The 20,499-nt window shown below is 40.2% G+C and overlaps 1 protein-coding gene across 2 annotated transcripts in view; it reads left to right on the forward strand.

The window, feature by feature from the left end:
• nbas (NBAS subunit of NRZ tethering complex) overlaps positions 1-20,499 on the forward strand; it is a 178,036-nt gene that overhangs the window by 32,855 nt on the left and 124,682 nt on the right. For both annotated transcript variants that reach the window (XM_026142563.1, XM_026142564.1), the window contains exons 19-26: positions 471-549; positions 2,315-2,419; positions 2,640-2,776; positions 7,278-7,364; positions 8,493-8,646; positions 13,716-13,901; positions 16,844-17,017; positions 17,390-17,523. In XM_026142563.1, coding sequence (XP_025998348.1) covers positions 471-549; positions 2,315-2,419; positions 2,640-2,776; positions 7,278-7,364; positions 8,493-8,646; positions 13,716-13,901; positions 16,844-17,017; positions 17,390-17,523 — 1,056 coding nt within the window. The remainder of the gene's footprint in view (positions 1-470; positions 550-2,314; positions 2,420-2,639; positions 2,777-7,277; positions 7,365-8,492; positions 8,647-13,715; positions 13,902-16,843; positions 17,018-17,389; positions 17,524-20,499) is intronic.

The raw sequence follows: 20,499 nt of genomic DNA on the forward strand, positions 1-20,499 counted from the left end.
TAGAGCCTATATAGCACAGTGCCTTGGTGTTTGTGGCCATCCTCTTTATTTATGGTTGTGATTAAATGACATTGAAAATGGATTTGGTTCTCACTGGGCAATCGCTCACCTCATTGACGGCTTGCATCCTATACATAACACCTGAATGAGTGGCTCTTGTGGTCATAAGGAGTTGATTTGTTGCTGTTGGAAAATGATTAGGTTTAGAGGGCATGGTATGGTATTGTAGTCACCAGTCCCCAGCCTTATTATATAGGTCCCCGTGGGCTTACTGTGTAAGGTCAATTTACAGTTAATTTAAAGCTAGGGTGTGAGTTAGTGCAGACGACAGACTGAGCTTGGCGTTTGATTTGATTGCAGTTAATTTCTGTAGTCAAAGTCATTGTGTTGGAGGTCTCATGTCAATTGTGTTGAATTGTTTGTGCTGGTATGGTGCTGATTTGCGTGTTTAAATATGATTGCATGCTTAGGCTGACTCTGGAGCAGAAGGAACTGTGTCGGAGCAGACTGAAGCTTCTCTCCTACCTGGACCGGCTCGCCACGTATGAGGTAACAGCAATCAGCCCTTTGACTTAATGAACTCTCCACATTTTCCCATGTAAATGGATTTCATTAGGATTGCAACTAACCACAGTTATCCTTATCAAATCTTTTGCTGTTTACTTTTTCAGCCTGTCGAGTAATTAACTTGATGCATGTTTGAAGACTAAAGAGAATCTCAGTAAATATTCCTTTTGGGAGAGCTGGACCCAGTGAACTTATTCAACTGTTGCTTAATATTCTGTTGTTTAGCTGGGGCATAATATTCTCCCGAACAAGAAACTCATTAATTGAATTTCCAATATTCAGCCCCAACACTTTTAATTTTATTTACATGTAATGAAGAAATTAAGTAAATTGAGGCTCTGCGGATCAACAACGCAATATCATCTTCCTAGAATATTTAAATGTGATGCAAAAAAACATTAATTGAAAAAAGTCTGGTTTTTTTTTTCATCATATTTAAAACTACTGCGAGCAGTGACTTAACGGGTTTTGATAACTAAACTCAGGAGAGACTTCAGAGGAAAGAGATTGCATTTGAGGAACCATTAATTATTATTACATTTGTATTAAAGTAGAGTTTATTTAATGAATCTAATATTAATGAAGAAAAAACTTTGTTTTCATTGTAGTCTTTATTTCATAGTTGTTTTCCTACTGGCAAACTAATGCGTTCGACTTTAATGAGCAGTCTGTTCAACACTAATAGGCTTTTCTCATCTGCCATCTATGAATATTTATACTTAACCTCCATTTTTTTTTAAATTGAAATTATGTCCATGAAAGACATTTTAAGTATGTGAAGAATTTATACATGATCTGGTAAAAAGCTAGCAGTGACACTGAGAAGTATTATTTTAACTTCACTACTAATAGGAATCCAATATCACTGCTTCAGCGCTACATAGATGGATAGATACGTGCTTAAAGCAGACACTTGCAACTACTGAAAACTGTGGATTTCAGATTCACAGTGAGTAATGTTAACATGCAGACCCTTATCACGGATGAACAGGACCCTACTCGCTCCCATACAGGAGAGATGAGATTTTATCCTGCTAGATATTCGACTCAGACAGAATGACGTTTCTCTCTTCATTCGGACATTGTCATGGTAACTGCAGTACTCGTCAGATTCCTTTTGCCCCGATGCATTTTCTCTGGCTGTCTATGAATATGATATTAGCGTTTTTATCATCCAGACTTGGGCTGGCTCTGTCTGCATAGGACCCCATTCAAAAGCTATCCATCAGACACACACACGCCTCACACACTCTTCTGCACAAAGACAGACACACACACATGCTCTGGCATAATGGATACTACAGAGATTTTATAACCACAAATACACATAAATCCCTCTTTCCAGGACAACAAATGGTCCATCCTGACATATGCTCACACACACACATACACACACACGCACTTAGATGACTCCAACTAAAAGGACAAGACAGCTGTAAGCCACAAAAATTAAATAGCATCTCTGTTGGCTTTGCTTTAGTGCCTTCATTGGCAGTCACATCTTCTACTTGCACTTTCCCTCGCATCTTTACTCTGAATTCCTTTCCATTCATAACATTTATTCTGGAAAGATAACCCTCTGACTCACAAATTTCTTTTCATGAACTGTAAATGTGTGTGTGTGTATGCGTGTGTATGTGTGTGTGTGTGTGTGTGTGTGTGTGTGTGTGTGTGTGTGTGTGTGTGTGTGTGTGTCTCTCTCTCTGAGTATTTTCTCTTTCTTTCTCTCTTGCTTTATACTTTCCAGGAAATACTTGGCGGGCCTCATGCAGCGGAGGACAAATACGATGCAGACTTCTTCAAGAAGTTCCGAAGTCAAAACATTGTTTTGTCAGCAAGAAACTACGCCAGGGTAACCTTGGCCTCACACTCCTACAGAATGTCTCACTAATTATCTCTTTGCATCTTTTCATTTTAACTGTATGCATCTTTGTTTGGAGCTAGGGATGTGACTGATTCTCTACTTTAGATCAAGCCTGCGATTTGGTTAGCTCGTTTAGACACACACGAGGGTAAAATCGAGGCACCAATTGACATTAAGCATTTTCTAACATACATTTTTTTGGCCACAGGAGAGCAACGTGCAGGCTCTTGACATTCTTTTCACATATCACGGAGCAGAACTCCTTCAACATCGACTAGCTATCCTTGACAACTTTCCGGAAACCACCTCTCCACACGAGTATACCACCTTGCTGCCAGAAGCCTGGTAAGACGTGCACAAATACGCACTTACAAGAAGGTCCATGTGTATTTAGTATTTAGTATTAGTATTTATTTATTTATTGTCATTGTCAAGAACAATGAAATTGCGTTTGGGGCTTCCATACAACCCAAAAAAAAGAAGAAAATAATAAATACCCCTTAAAACCCAAGTGTACATATTTAACCCAGTGTGACTCCAATGCAATAAGACAATCCTTAGCAATAATGTTCGTAGAAATTCAGACAAAGACCTGAGAAACATGACAAAATACAACAATGCAACCCATTCAATATTATTGTGTATTTACTTTACACAGACACAAATGATTTACCAAGCGCTGCACTCTTGCATTATAGATGGGAAAAACTCATTGAGATGGTCTGATTTATTTGTCCTGCAAGAGTAAATGGAGGAAGCCTTTCTGTGTTGACTTTTGCTGAGACTCGGAGAGAACCAAATGAAACGACTCATTGCATGTTTACTCCGAAAGCTAGAACATGCATTTGAAGCTTGGTGTGGTTCAAAGCGATATGAGCTTCATAACCAAATATCTGCAAAACAAATATAATCTGTAGGCAGGGACAAGATTTTTGGTACCTGAAATGCACCCAAAATCCCTGTGATGTCTGAGTTGTATTGAAGAGTCATGTTTGTGCAAGCTTTGCATGCAGGTAAATAGTCTCCATAAAGAACAAAAGTAGGATTTCATTTTTACTGAAGGAATAAACGCGTCTTGCATGGGGAGTGCCTTACTTTGCATGTAACAATATTTACGTGGCTTTTGTGTTGTGTGCTAAAGTGGCATCCACATGGACGACAGGACTCAAGGTTTCCCAGGAGAAGAGTGGATTATAACAATATGCTCGGAGTCGGTGGTTTAATTTTCTTGTTGCTGATGAGACACGAGTTGCTGTTTCCCAAACCGCTGAAGCGAAGGTGTTGAAGTAATCCAAATGTATTCTTAAGTCCCCTTTTACAACAATTCACACTTCGATATAGAAACTGCATTGTTTAAAAAGAAAAAAGAAAAGTATACCGCCACTGGGATTTGCACCCTTTCTAATGTCAGAGAATCCACAGTCACACCTTTGTAGAATGCAAGAGTCGCACATCCCTCTACATTTTAAATTAAAATGACCTAAAACTGGAATCGCACCTCAGTCAGAGCGTGCACTCAAGAGTCTTTCTCACATTCTCACAGTGGGAATCTTTTTGCCGTCATTAAAAAGCACACACATACACAAGTTTATTCTGTCACTGCACACATGTACGCACAGCGCCGCAGCTAACGGGCTGGCAGAGACAGCAATGAAATAAGAGGAGAGAGACTTAATTGCTACTTCTAAATTTACATTCAAACAAAGCCGAACACCTTCAAATGATACTTGCTTGAACAAATGCAATTGTCTGTTATTACAGTGTTATTCCCCCTGGTTTTCACTCTACACTGCCTGTTTTGTTTTGTTTTTTTTGCTTTGGGCTTGGAGAAATGCTGAATAGGAGCGAGGAGTGATGGAGGGTTGTTTTGGAGGGAAGAAATCATTCCTCACCTCTTTATGTTTCACTAATAGCAGTGACTGGATTTACTGATGGACGCAGCCAGTCATTCACCGTGCCTTTTTCCTTAAATCGTAACTCGTTTTTCTATTTAATCCTCGATACTTCATTTTAGCTTCTGTGAAAATCTTACAACCCTGCATCCAAAAAAGTACGATGATAAAAGGTAAATGCACAAATGTGCAAATTATCCAAACCATATGTGTAATTGAGTATAAAGGCATAAGAATGAAAATCATTATTTTTTTTATATGTACAGTATATTTGAGTCATTCTGATTCCAGCAACTGTCCAAAAAGTTTCTACAGGATTAACAAACAAAAAAGGCTGGAAAATTGTCTAATCCTTAAAAAGGAAAATCACCTGGTGGAACATTTAGCAACTCATTAGCTCAGTTGTCAACAAGTTGGCAAGAAGAAGAGGCAAAATCGTTCAGAAATAAAGGTGGGAGTTGGGGTTCACCCCACTCTTTGGAAGATTACATGGTCAGATAGTTCAGCAGTTCAAAGAGATCATATTCTTTGGTCTAAAATTGAAAGGAATTTGAGGATTTCATCATCTATGCATGTCTTATCATTAAAGGATCGAGACACACCAGAGAAATTTCTGAAAATGAAGACAAGGCTGAAAACCAATTTTGCCATCACCTTTGGGCCCTCGGGTGCCCCTACGTTAAAAAAAAAAAAGGACCTGCTTTTTGTGGTAAAAAGAACTGCACAGACTCAGAAACACTTCCAGAAACCATTTGCCCGCTGCATCCAAAAAAAAGTTCAAACTCAGCCATGCAAAGACCATCCTGCAATATATTCTCAAGTGTTGATATTTAGCTCATCTAATATTAACAAAGGTGGGTTTTTGTTTTTGAAACTAATCCAAAACCTTCCAGCTTGGCCATGTGATGGTCTGCAACTGGGGGAAATCTGCACATCCCTGGGGGACACGGTTAATGCTAATCGATAAAGTTTTGGAGAAAACTTTCAGTGAAGGTCTTGCTTATTTCAGCAAGACGATACCAGACAGCATCCAGCATATAATCCAGCTGTAGCAGAAGGAGTCTGCAGGCTGCCTGCAGCCCAAACCTGTCACAGAGTGAAATTTTGATATGGAAAAGAACCAAGGAAAATAAATTTTGAGCAGCCAAACACAGTGTTAAAGGAATGTGATGCAACGCTGTTGTAAACATGGTCCTGGCCCGCCCTTTTTGAAACTGGCATTACATTCAAAATGAGCATATCATTTGCAGAAACAGGATTTTACAGATATATTCTCTCTGCCACTGCTTTATAAAGAAACCATGTATTTGAGGGTGGCAAATTCATCACCTTAAAAAAAAAAACCCCTACAGATATAGATATAATTTTTAATATAGTTTCCACATACGCACACTACAACACAGCTCCCTTTTATTAGCCGCGACTGAGTTTGTATGGAGGTCAGGTGCTTGTGGGTCTGCAGTGAGCATCCATCATGGCTCTGCCGCTGTGGGGCAGTTTCCTATTTTCCCCAGCTTGTGAGCACCAAATGCTGCTCCAACAGCGCTCGCTTCCACACTGCAGCAGACGGAGCCAGCTCAAGCCATCTGTTTGGTGCTTACTCCCTATATACTGAACTTGCTTCATTGGAAAGGGGGGGGGAGGTAATACTCTCCTGTAATATTGATTAGGTCTGTGAAGGGACCTGTAGACTTGGAGAATACTGAATGTATTTTTTTTAAGGAGTCTTTGCCTGTAGCTTCAAAGGGTCATCTCTGTGGAAACCAAAAATAAACTCCAGCTCCAGGTTTGCTCTGCATCTCCTGTTTTCAATCCTGCTCCCCTGCCTCTCTGATGCGAAGTAGATCAGGGATGCAGGCACAGAATAATTCATTCCTCCTATCGATATCTGGCCGCTCACGCCGATATTTACTTTCCACTCTCTAACTACGCTGTCTTTAATGAGGAAAGAGCACCTGGGAGTTAGGGAATGTCATTAAAAAAAAAACCCCACACTGAATGAGGCTGATTTTATGCGGGACTTCTCGATCTCTGTTATCCTAGTGTTGAAGTTCCAAGCTTAATCAATGAACTGGCGCTGGAGTGTTGGTGAAAAACCCTCCTGCTTTGGAGTGTTGACATAAATCAGAGCTGCTGCTTGCTTCTTATGTATTTTGTGATTGGAGAGAATTTATGACCGTGCTAAAAACTGCTGCAGCGTGTGTGCGCGCTCGGCCTTTAACTGCACCAAAGCTGTAGATGATTTGTAGCCCACGCTATCTCCTTGAGTTTTACAGCCACAGTACATATTTTTCTGTCCACAAACAAATAGATAACAAGAAGCCATGCATTAATCCTAGAAGAAAAAAGAAACAAACCCAAAGCAAAACTGCTTTTGTTCAGCCCGGCGTCTTAGCATTCGAGTCGTTACGTTGTCTGTGTCCAAGCGTCGGAGTCCTGTCAACGCTGACACGTGAAGCTACAGAGTCATTCTTCACTTTGGCTTTCTTTTTTTTGCGTGTCTCCTATTTATCTTCCTTAGACCTGTCACACTCAAGGAGACCAGGAAGAAGTAAAGCTTGGGACCAACGTGACGTTTAGAAAATAAAACTCCCCGCTATTTACAACTGAGGCACGATTCAGACTCTCTTCAGAAGTTCTTTGACTTGTTTATTGTTGTGATTTTGTTTTTTTGCCTCCTCCCATTTCTTTTTCTTATTATACTCTGCTCTTTCCATTTCCCATATGTTGCTTGCTCTCTAGTTTTGCTGTAGTTTATGGCTATGTTTACTTTGAGACAGTAAATGCCTTTGCTGATTTATAAGGTCCCATTATGCCTGGGTGGGTAGATGTCGCATGTTGCGGTGTATTGCTATTGGTGTGCTTTTTCCTAAAAACTGACCCCTCTCTCTTGCTGTCTTTCTCCTTCTGTCCTCTCGTATATCTTGCTTTTTTTCATTTTCTTTCATTTACAGTCTGGATGACAGAGGTGAGCTGGTGTTGATTCCGTGGGACGAGCAAAGACACAGAGAGATGGACTGGTGTGAGGCAGAGGAGTGCAGGTAAACAGGTTACATCACCCCTGAGGCGAATGTACTGATTTCTAGCTCTGTGCATAAAGTATTATTAAAGCCAACAGTTAAACAAATGTGACGTAACGCGTCATAATTAACTCAGCCCGTGTCCGGGATAACAAAGCCCCTCGCAGTGTAGAACTGTTAAAATTCATGCTCCAAACAGGCCAGATGCTTGTGCTGGCATCATTTTGTGAAACAACACATGACATCCTATTATCCAAATGTTAAACACAGCCATAACCAACTAATACCAAATCTTGTTGCACTGCCAATTTATGCCATTTGCCTGCTTCTGTAGGGAGGCCGGGCTTCATTTACAATTTTATTTTTTATTTTTTTTGTTGCTCGTCTGTTGGGAGTCATAACAGCAGTCGCACACTGTGGTATATTTGGCCAGAAATTACAGGATGAATGTTTGATAATGTGATTGGAGCAACATTCCTGGCAACTAGGTTTAAGGCAGTGTTTTTTTTGGTGGCTATGTTATATCTCTGCTCTTCCAGCTCTGTTTCCCTCCTTATCTCTCTCCCCTCTCTTTGCTCAACTCCTTTACCATTGAGTCAGGTGATATTCTGTGTTTTTCTTATCAAAAATCCTACAATGTTAAGACTGTCTTTTAAATACTAATATTTGGGCATCCCTCCCTGTGCATCTGGTTCATAAATGTGTTACTTTCATTTAAAAAAGGAAGAAAAAAGAAGCAAACAAACAAGTAATTTCCTAAAGCAGCAGGGCACTGTAGGTAGTAGATAAATTGTTCATTTTTAGGGGAACATTTTCAGCAGAGGATCAGTTGCTTTTGTGATTATTCAGAGCAGCACGATCCTCTCTGTGCTATGTTTTTGGGTAACAAAATAGGTTTATGGCACAGGAGTAAGGCTTTGACTTTTGGCTCCATAAAAAATAATTGTATCAGTGCATTGTTTTAATCTGTTTGTAAGATTTTTTTCTTTTTCTTTTGATAAACACATAATTCTGAATTATCGCCAAAATAAAAGTCATTTTTCTCTCATTAACTGTTCCCGCTCTAGCTGATTAGCTAAAAATCATTAAAGGAATAAAGTGAAAATGCAAGGGAGCGCAACTCTTCATCCATTTCTTTTTCTTTTTAAGAGCGGTGCTGGAGCAGAATTTGTTTGACGATGACAGTTTCCTGTATGACGAAGCCTCAGACCTGCTGAGATTCCGCACAGCCACGCCCTCCAAAGAGCTGCTTACTGATTGGTACATTAGCAGAGCCCAGGATATCGACTCTTGCTCCAGACAGGTACAAACATTCTGTGTATCCGCTTGTAGCTTACAGTCAGTCACTATATGTTTATTTTACTATGCAAAAGTGTTGAGCCACCCCTCGTTTCTTTCACATTTTTCTAGGAAATTTGGCAAAACCAGAGTTTCAACAATTCTAATGAGCCTGAAAGTCAATATTTGGTATTCTTACCAATTTTTCTTCAGCATAGCCTGCACTGCCTTCAGCAAGCTTTCTTTTAATTTCTTTTACTAAGTAGTCTTCAGGAATAATTCGCCAGGCTTCTTGAACATTCAAAAATCTTCTTTGGATGTTGGCTGCCTTTTGTTCTCTGTCGAAATGATGTTGAGGTCCGAGCTCTGAGGAGGCCAATCCGTGACTGTTAACGTTCCTTTTTATGTTTTTCTATCCACATATGCTTTACTGGATTGGGAGTGTATTTGTGTTCATTGTCATGCTGAAAAATGAATCCATTGTTAATGCTTTCTAGATGGTATTGTATGGTGGAACAAAAGGAAAATCTGATGGTAGTTAACTACATCATTTGACAAGATCTCCAACACCACTGGTTGAAATGCAGCGCCAAACATTGATAGAGCCTCCATCGTGTTTTAGAGATGGTCTTAGACACTGACTGTACCTCACTCCTGACCTCCTCTGTACATAGTGTTAATGATTTGAACCAAAAATTTAAAATTTGTATTTAACACTCCATTAGACCTCTTGCTGTCATACAATTCTTTCTTTCCACTAGTCAAAATATGCCTAATAATACAATTTTTGTATATATACAAAGTTGTCTGTTATGTGTAGACACAACATTCATTGCTTGATCTAGGTGTCTTTTTTATGGTTGAACGATTCAAAGGTCAGTGTTCAGTGGCTTAACAGACAAAAACATTCTTCTGAAAATAGTCGAGTACAAGGACTGGATTGAAAATCAGTAAAAAAAAAAAAAAATGCCAAGAACTGTTGCTCCAGAGCACTTTAAAACATTACAAGAATTTCTTACTTTGACCTGGAAGCAAAATTTAATGAAAGATTGCATCTTACCCTTCCTGTGACAGCAGAACTTTTACCTGACCTTGCAGACTGTAATAGCAATAAATGTTTTCCCGCTGACCTCTCATGGCCTTACAAAGCCTTTATTTGTAATTTCAACCTCAACGCTCAAGCATTCAAGCTGTTTTAGAGACTAAAATGATCAGGTGACCTCGCAACTTTTCAATTAGTTTGTTCATCCCTTATTACCAATGCAAATCATTTCCAACTGGTCATAGTTCTTCTGTTAGGGGAAACCTTTTACGTAGACTGTTAACGTTCCTTCTGCTCGATTGGATCTTACAGCTGGGCAGCGGCAGAAAGGAATTAATAGACATCTGGCTATTGAAAAGACAATTGGTTTCGCACACTTCTTTTAGATGATGAGGGCAGAAAAATATGACGACTGCAGACTGCAGAGGGTATGTTGCCTGTCTCCATCAGTCAAGGTCACTTTGATCTGATCTGTGACAGTTATTATCATATTTGCCATATGGACTTCTAATGAAGAGAACCCGAGGCTTATGTCATCCGCGTTCTGATGCTGCAAGTGAAAAATAAGACTTGATAGGACTTGTTTAGTGGAGTAATGGGACGTAAACGCTAGAGCAGCCCGATCTCTCCACCCACACTATCCACGCTGCAGCTCCGTCCCCTCTTTACCTCCATCAGAGTGATGGATCAAGGTTGTCACAGCACTCTCTTTGTCTTTGTGAAAGGACTAACTAGGGTGCAGTCATATCTTTCCCCTTCATTTCTCCGTTTTATCCCTTCCACTTGCTGTAAAGAGGCTGGCGAAATAGAGATTTTGGGGTCCATTGCTCATTTTTGAAGACAACTGGGGAATCGTGCCTTTCATCATCCACTCAAGAGAGAAGGAAAGGGAGAGATTCGAGTGCATGTGTAAAAGGAGGCCTTTGTTAGTCTCAAGGAATCACACCAATTCCCTCTTTCATTCTCTCCCTTGTTCATTTTTAATTAGACCTCATCTTCATTTGCTCTATCACATCTTACTCCAGGAGTCTCTTTGGACTGTCCCGAACTCTCACGTCTCTGGTTATTTCACACATTTAGTTTTTTCTTCACACGAGCAGCAGTGACACAGAAATACATCAGAAAATCTCTGCTGCCATTTGCTGAGCCCCCCCCCCCACAGCCACCCCTTCTCCCTGCCCTTTTTTACGTTTCGTCTCGTTTGTTCTCTCTTATTGGCACCCTCCTCTCATTCGTCATCTGGCCCTGTTTATGCTTGGGAGAGCGTTTTAATGGAGTAAAATGGGGCTTGATTAAAAGGAGCCACATCAGAGGAAGCTGGAGTGTTCTAAACCAGTCACAATGTGGCAGGAGGCGAGACACTGATGGGAAGATTGACAAGATGACTCAGAGAGAGACACGAGCTAGGGCAAGCAGAGAATGGAAGTGCAGCCGAAAGAGGAGATAAATGCTGGGCCGATGCAACAGCCCTTGTTAGGTTAGTGTATTACAAACACAGAAAGAGGAGAGGGCAGCACAGATAGGTGTGGAGATAAAAAGGGAAAGCAATCTCATGGAAAGAGCTGTCTGTGGGGAAGAAAATCACCAGTTATAAGGGGGTAAAAGGGTAGGAATAAAGGATATTAAAACCAAGTGGTTGTTGTGCTGGCAACGAAATGGCACAAAATGAGAGGGTGGCTTTGAAAACAAGACAGAGCGTGGGGAGGCTGGCATACAGAAAAGGCAAAGGGGCAGGCTGGGAGTTCAAATGGAGGCTAGTGTGGTGACTGTTACTTCGAAGAGGTGGGAGGGAAGGGAACAGGATTAAAATTGAGCAGAGCTGATGAGAAAATGTAAAAATTCCGTTTGAAAGAAAGGAGTGTGATAGGACGAGGGTGAGAGACAAAGAAGCATCAAATTGAGTTGGAATATTACAGTGAAGAGTGAAATCTGCCGTTGTGGCGAGGGGGGGGAGAGCACAAAGAGAGAGGGTCGTGTTACAGAAAGACGAGGGGAGGGGATGGAGATGAGGTCGTAATTAAAAAGTGTGAGATTTCAACATCTGAATTGTCTGTGGTTAGCTGGGGAATCTATCTCTGGAGAGCAGGGAGGAGCGGAAAGAACGAGGAGGATCTACACTCACAGTTAGATCAATAGACTTCCCCCTCTCATTGTATCTAATTGCTCAGACTCTGAGTCAAGGTGATTTGGGTTTTGGGTTGAATGTGTGTTTGTGGGGATACTTTTTGCAAATGAAGACATGCAGTTATTTATTCAACAATAAGTAATGTGTGTTGAGATAAGCTGAAGACAACAAGATTGCATTGATTGTGTATCTGTGTTTCTGTGTGCCTGTGGGCACTTGTGCCTTTGTGTAGGAAAGATGCAGCAAGGATGTGTGCGCTGTCTCTAAAAGGTGTAGAAAAGGCAATCATCACCGCAGGACCCAGCAGCATCTGCTATTGATTGGCTAACATCCACAGGTGGCCAAGCATCAATTGGCTGGGCGTATTGCCGGCATATAGCTGGTTGCATATTGATTGGTTGATTTTCTGGATGGAATTGTATCGATTAGGAGCAGCAGGAAGCCCAAAACCTCAATGTTTTATTGCTGAAGGTCTAATGATTGGATATTAGTAATGACTGACAGCTATTATTTGCTTTTGGATTGGACGGGATATTGTTTTTTCCACGTCCCAATCCAGTTATCTCGGCAACAATTTTTATTGAACGAACATTGCTGCAAACAGGCTTTTTATTTGCCTTCTGCCCAAGTGTCATGGTTAAGAGGTTGGGTTAGTGTGTGTGTGTGTGTGTGTGTGTGTGTGTGTGTGTGTGTGTGTGTGTGTGTGTGTGTGTGTGTGTGTGTGTGTGTGTGTGTGTGTGTGTGTGTGTGTGTGTGTGTGTATACACAGTTTGGCCCATAAGTATTCAAACAATAATGACTTTTCTAGTTTTGTTTCTGTACACCAACACTATGGATGTTAATTGAGCAAATCCATAAGTGATTGAAGATTTTTAGCTTTAATTCAAGGAGTTTAACACACCTTCATCAATAGAAGCACGGAGGCTTTAAAACAAGGCGAAAACCACTGGTTGCACAGAAGAAGAGGAAATTCGGGACAGAACATCTCAAAGAGCCTGCACAGTCCTGGAACACATTCTTTGGGAGTGTGAAACCAAGATTAGCTTGATTTCATTTCTATAGATGCCCCTAGAGTCTTCTCATCTAACTCACAACATGAAACTATTAAAGTGCTCCATAAATTACACAACATGCTCTCTGTTGACACATTTTATTGCCATTCAAGTTGCGGAGTCAGCAGTCTAAGCAGACACGGGGTACCAATGTGCTCTCCAGCCAGGTGAGAGATGTAATCTCAATAGCGTGTATTGGGATCTCCTCCCAGTAGGACATAACTACTCCAAGTCAGATGCCTGAACCACCTCCACTGGCTCCAGAGTAGCGACCCCTATAACTAACCTATTCAATCTGTTCCTGTGAGAGGGTGGTGTTGCCCCAAAGTATGCATGGCAAATTTTTCATCACTGTTGACAATTATGCTGTTGGTGGTTTATGAACGCGTTTCTTTTGTTAAACAATGGAAGTGCTGATATGCTCTTTATCATGTAAGCTAACAGAGACAACAGATCTTGGTACAGCTGGCTGGAAATTCGTTCGTTCTTTCTCCCACGTTGCCAAAACGGCAGCCACTGAGTGTACAGTGCATTGTTTCACACTCGACCGTTTGACCTTTATCAGGTCTTTTATCACAGCACCATCTGTGTACTTGTGATACACAGTGTGAACGAATGCATGCACTGAAGATATTATGGAAGTATGAAAGTACCCAATCTGAGGCACAGTAACAGTGTGTTTAATATCTCACTGACAGTGCTCGTTCCTTAAAACGTCCAAGTATAGGAGACGTTAAGAAGTTAGTGAAAGTGTGATGTTGACCACTGATCTTGTCTTTTTTTTTTTTCTTTTTCAATGTACTTTTAAGTAGAATTCATGTAGTCAGCCTCCTCTAGCGTGTTTTTCATTTGGTTTTCTTTCTTTCTTGTCTCAGGTGGACTGCGCCCTGTCGCTGGTGCGTCTTGGGAAGGAGCGGGAAATCCCCGGGCTGGAGCGATTATGCGATGACTTGGTCACCATGGAAACACTTGTGTATGAGACATCATGTGAACTGGGTCTGACTCTTAAAGATTTTCAGCAGCTCAGCGACATTGACAAACTCTGCCTGCTCATGAAAAACGTACGTGACTTAATTTTCCACCTGCTTAACTGCACACTGGGAAAGGTTGACCCCCACCACAGAAACGGTTATACTTTTAGCTGCACAAAATCATGTATGCACAGCAGGTCTGGTAACTGAAAAGCTCTGTACAAAAGCTGGAAGATAAAATACCAATAAAAAGTTTGGACACATTCGGTACGTGTGTCCAAACTTTTTACTGTTTCTAATTGTCTTTGTTTTTATCTTCATTATAATGAATGTCATTCATTTCATAATTTCTTTCTTTTATCCTTTTCAAATGCAAATAATTTCTTTCTTTTTTTTTTCTCAGTTGAAAAACGTTGTTTTCCTCACGCGACGCTGTTAAATTGCGTTTCCCAGCCCGCTTGCTTTGTTTCACAGCCTGTCTGGGTGTTCATTGTCTGAACAAATAGAAAGCTTGCCTCCCATTTCTCTGCCATTACATTTCTTCATACAGTTCCACTTTATAGTTACTTTATTGTCCTTGATTGTTGCTTAAAGAAACATAATTTATGCTAATTGCAACTGGAATAGGCAACAAACAGAAAAATTTAAAAGTCTAATTGAACGGCAGCCTCCAAGTAAATTAGTTCCTTTTCATTCCTGAAATCACTCATATTTGATGATACGAGCTTCCTTTCCAACAGCAACATGAGAGCTATGAAAGCTATTCTATATAGCAGGTACTACAGTTACAAGTCCCCTTGGAGTACATAATATGAGCTGTCCTCTAAATTGTAGCTAATAACTGCCAGCTTTAGCCTATGAGGCCCATTGCCAGTAGTATCTGCCACACAGGCAGGCAGCCAGCAAATGTTGTTGACTGCACTAACACATGCTGTTTGACTGGTACTCCCTCTGGACGCTCTGTGTGTGTATGTACATGTGTCTGTGTCTGTGTGTGTGGTTGTGTGTGTTTGAGTGTTTACCAAACTCGCCTAGATTAAATCTCCCTCTTTGCCTGCGTCTGATGTCTTTCTTTATCAGAGAGACAGTACAGCAAAGCAAAAATGTTGCGCGTGGGTGTGCAAGTTTGCATTTAGCATTCAAGTATTTATTTATTTATTTTTTTTCAATCTCATTTTTCCTGCTGATGCTCTCTTATCTGTATATCCTGAGTCAGAGCTGTCGCAAGGTGGGTGCAAGGCCTTGCACGAACTTGACATGCATCTGCTCAAATCACATCGCAGCCCACATACTGCAGCTATTATGGTTCAAGTTCAGGCTTAATTGCATGGCACAATTTCATGTAAATGCGGTTTGAAGTACTTTGCAATTTTCTAACAAACATTCAAAAACAGAGAAAAAAAAAAATTCGACTAACTTTCCTTGATGTTCCACACACACGCACACACTCATGTCTTGCGTTCTTATCTGTAACACAGCACCATCGTGCAGACATCCCATCATTCCCAAATTCATTCTGCAGCTTGATAAACACACAGCAGTGTCAGTATTATTGTCTTGGTTAAAAGTTTAAACTTTTGGACTACATTCACTTTTAACCCTTAATTTGCCAGAAGAAGCAAAGACTAGCTTTCTGGGGATATGAGGTGAATCGTGGTTGCAGAAAGCATTCACAAGATAATGCTGTCTGAACATGGACAGGAAAAAAATCAGCCGTGTCAAGATTTTACAATGTACACATTTTGATATCGATTACTACCCAGAAAGACACATTAAGACAAAGTAAAACCACCTTTAGTAGTAGTTGTGTCTCCTGGACCGCTTTACGTAATGATGATACTCAAACTTATACACACACACACACACACACACACACACACACACACACACACACACACACACACACACACTCATAGTCACAAGCTGAGAACAATACCAACCATGCTGTTGCGGCTTGTAACAAGGAGCACTGCAGCAGATGGTATGACCCCCACAGAGCCTTGATCTCAACATCTTGGATTCAGTCTGGATGCCATAAAGAGACGGAGGCATTCGAGATGGCATAAATCCACTGAAGAACTGTGGCAAGTTCTTCAAGGTGATTAGAACAGTTTACCTGCCAAATCCCTTCAAAAAATAAATAAATAAAATGAGTATGAGTACCACTTAAAGGCAAAGGGTGGCTGCATCAAATGCTTATTTGATTTTTTTTTCTTTTTACTGAAATCCATATAAAGTTAATTGATCAATAAAAACTGATAATGGCTTTTTATAAAGCATTTTTATAGCGTCATTACTTTTAGTGCCCTAATGCCAAATGCCAAAAAGCCTTCACTGGTACAGCATCACAAAATTGCTGCTCCCAAAGTTGGCTATTGGAGAGGATGCTGTAGGAAATTTATAGGTGATTGGTGCAAAATCTGTCTTTTTCACTGTGGAAATTAGCTCAGCTTGTGCTATGTAACTGCTTGGTGTTTGGATCAGAAACCTGGTGACATGTCAGCAGGCTCTCAAAAGCCAGAAAGGCTTAGCTCAGTGAAATATGTGTGTCTCTGTGTTGGTAGTTTAATCAGTGTGTGATTTAGAGAAAGCTCAGACCCCTTGTTATTTGTGATCAGTGCAGTATTTCCATTATTTCCATGTAGTTCACAATAATTTTTGTGCAACTGACAGATTGGCTTTCTAAATTTAGCCCATAGGAGTATATGCTATATGACTGCAAACAGAAAGGTATATAACTCATTAATAGTCTTTTATATAAAAGAAAACAAATGAATTTAACAACCATTCCACCCAGAGGTTCTCCTTTATTGGAAGAGCTAAGTTCATTTTATTTACATAAACATGTAAATGTAAAGCGCAACAAATGAAGAGGATAAAATCAGTGACTAGAGTTTCTTAGGCTAAAATTCCTACCAGTAGAATACTACTCACTTTAAGTGAATTATCTATTCAACACACTAGGTCACATTATTTTTAGTATCCTGCCTGAATTGCATCTTTAAGTATCTTTAATTTCTTTCTGTTATCAGTCCAGCACCGAGCACTACGTGAAAGACTCCTTCCAGTGGATGGTGCCATTCCTACATCGCTGTGAGGGACAGAAAGAGGGTTCTGCTAAATCTCTGCTCAGAGAATACCTGGTCAGCCTGGCCCAGGAAGACCTCACCCTGCCCCTCATCATTTTCAAGCACTCCAAACCTGATGCAAGTATCCGTATACATACACACACACAATGCACAAGTGTAGTCGGCGTCACACTTGGGTAACCATAAATGGAGAGACAGGAAAATGAAAGCACATCCACGCAGACATTGCAGCTCTGGCTGTTTGTGTGATGTCAAGGCCGATGTTGTTGCCCCTGCGCTGTAAATGCTGTATTTATGACCCCATAAGGACGCAGCCAAGGACAGGTCTCTGGGCCATTAGAAGCCATGAACCACACACACACACACAAACACTCCAGAGGAAGAAAATGCTTAAATTGATGCAATGCTTCAGTGTGTAGGTACAAATAAATTACGGGGTCAATCACACATTGATATGCACATACTGACTCTTATTCTTCTCTCCTCCAGTGCCAGCAGAAGATTATTGGGGACCCAGACCAGCTGATGGAGGTCGCTTTGGAGTGCATCTACAGCTGTGAGAGAGACGACCAGCTCAGCCTGTGTTATGAAATCTTGGAGTGTCTGCCACAGAGGGGCTACGGGTCAGACGCACGCATCCACGCACACAAATCGCACACAAATTGCACACACACGATGCCGTGCACGATAACGCACAAGTCAATAAGTCAATTGGGCATATTCTGGTAATGACAGAAGTAAGCTTTATACATTAGATAAGCCATGATATAAGGATATTAAAGCAGTCCGGCGCTGCCTCGCCCACAAGAATACATTGCTTCCAAGCAACCCACCTTTTTCCTTTCCTTTCACCTTTCCATCTCTCTTAGGACCTATCAATAAACCTAACTACTGCCTTAGGTAGTGCTCCTCTCCCCTTGTAACTTTCTTTCCCTCCTCCTCTTCTCTCTTTTACGCTTAGCTCTGACTCCAAGGAGCCATCAGTTAGCGTAGCTACAGTCTACACAGTATTTCCTACCTGATGGTATTGCTGTCTCTGCCTTTCTCTCCCCCACCTCTTCTGCAGCACATTTTATTTCATATAGCAAGAGAGGCTGTCCTTTAGGTTCCCCATGAGGCTGTGTGGGTATGTAGTGCATTTGAAGGAGACTGAGTGGATAGTGAAGGGCTGAGGATGGGAGGGGGGGGGGGGGGGGGGTCATTAGAGTGTCAAGAGTAGCTGAAATTAATCCTAATGACTTATTCTTGGAAGAATTATCCATCCAGTGTGCACATTATTTGAGAAATTAAATGACCACTTTTGGCGAGCTTTGTTGTTTATTGTTCACTTGCTACAGTATGACAGCCATGATTTTCAGCAATTAGATCTTTTTCCTTTAGCAACTGGCTCACGTAGCTCCAGTTTGATATGCATTGCTGTGAGTGGCATGTATTTATTTCCCCTAAATAATGCCACAGTGGGGATAACTGTACTGAAACAAGTCACTGTTATGGGCAACAAGCAATGTTTGGTTGGGGACATGATTTCAGCCGCAGTGCAGCCTTCCACTAAACTGAGCAAGTGTAACGCAGACAGATAAGCGTGTCGGTTTTACATTTTAAAGTTGTGAATTAAAGATACATTTTTTTAGCACATGTCATGGTGAGTTATCCATCATCAATCTGTCCATTTACAATTCACAAGAATTGTCACTGATGAGCTACTACATCATTGATGTTCTGGTTTCCACTTTTCCTTATCATAATATTCCATAATATTATTAATGTAGACTAATCTAAGCTATTTGCTGGGTTACTTTATTTAAATCACAAAAATGTATTTTCCCTCCTTAAAAAAACATGAACATAAACCTTTTTTATGATCTTATTAGCATTTCTAAGCAATCAGCAACAAACAAATTGTTGGATCTGTTTTTACCTTAATGGCACACTAGCTAATCCTGAAAAGCTACTCAATAATGTATACATTGCTAGCACCCGTATTAATATTACTTCTTTTACTATCAGTGAAGTTTACATCGATAAATGTAGCTATTTTATTGATTATCCAAATATGAGCACTGCTATTACTTTACACTGTATTTAGCTAGCTATTTGTTTTCAAAGATATACCCATGATCCATTTAAATGTGAAAAAGCTTCTCGTTGACAAATTGTTAGCAGACTTATTATAGTTTTGTATCATCTAATGACATTTTATTTATTTATTTTCTTTGTTTTGTTTTTAGTTTAGTTTTTATTAGATTCAGTGTTAATTTTAGCCTTTTTAATTCTTCTTCTTATTGTTATTATATGTAGGGATATGAAAGAGGCAACACTTATAGAAATCAGTGCAGTTATTACAATAAAAACACAGAACCGTTTGAATGCTGTTGACTCACAGTCTTGTAAACATCCAGTCTCAATAAACATGCCCATCCATGCCTCATCAGGCATATTTTAATTTAATTGAATAGAGTTTTCCAAGTTTGCAAAATTGTTTTATTTAGTTAATTCCCCCAAAGAGTTTATTTCCTTTATTTCTTTTTAAAAGTACCAAGAAAGTACCAAGTAGTTGATCTTTACAAAAAGAGCACAATGACAAACTTTTTTTTTTCTCATGGCGCAAAGTAAAAAGAGGAGAATATTTAAATAGGATGCAGAAAACTGATTTCCTTATGTTTGCGACACGTGGTTTACTGCTAGTTGCATTGATTTTTAATGCCGCTTGATATTAAAATGAAGGAACTGACTACAGCTGTTTCTAGAAACAACCACAACTTTTATAGATCACCCCCAGTATATTTTACTGTATATTGTACAAGTTACCCTCTTTATGTCTCTCATTTAATATTTAATTGCTTTATAATATATAATAAATTGCAAGTTTTAATGAACACTCCATTAAAAAAAATCGCTTTATGGTTACACTTTTGCTTTCGGTGAGCATAATACCCATATATGCATTTCAGACTAAACATTTCCTTTCTGCTAGACAGGCCAGCTTTCTGCAGTGTTTGGTTTAGGAGTGCTGCAAGGTGCTATACTGTATATGCAATGCCTTCAATTTAGCATTTCTCTCAGGAGTGATGTGTCTGACTTACTAAGCTGAAAATTGCTACCCCGGCCAAGAATATTACAGATTTCTGCAAGCTAGGAGAGAAACCATGACTTAGTAGTTTCAACCCAATTTTCTGATATTTCTTGTGAGACAGCTTAATTAGGTCTAAATCTGCTCAGAAGAATGTAACGTGCGTTCACCCTTAGAGAGTGGGAAATCCAAAAATGGACAAGGGATTAGACAGTGATTGAGGAGAGGGAAAAAATAGAATGAGGGAGAAATGGGTATTAAAAAGAGGAAGAGCTGGAGGTGGAGATGCACAGACAGTCAGAGATGGGGGTGAAAAAGCAGAGAAATGGAAAGGTCAGATTTTTTTATTTTTAAATGAACAAATAAATAAATAGATACATTTAAAAAAAAAAAAAAAACCCTCACTCGCTCACTGACACACATTCACAGTCACTGATGCTCATAAACAGAAGGTTGTTTCATCAGGGTCAGTACTCTAGTGGGGCGCAGGCCAGCCTGACCCAAAATCCTTTGCCTCAAGGCAAAGCAT

This window comes from Astatotilapia calliptera, chromosome 15 (assembly GCF_900246225.1).
Source record: "Astatotilapia calliptera chromosome 15, fAstCal1.2, whole genome shotgun sequence".
In the NCBI taxonomy this organism is placed as follows: Eukaryota; Metazoa; Chordata; class Actinopteri; order Cichliformes; family Cichlidae; genus Astatotilapia; species Astatotilapia calliptera.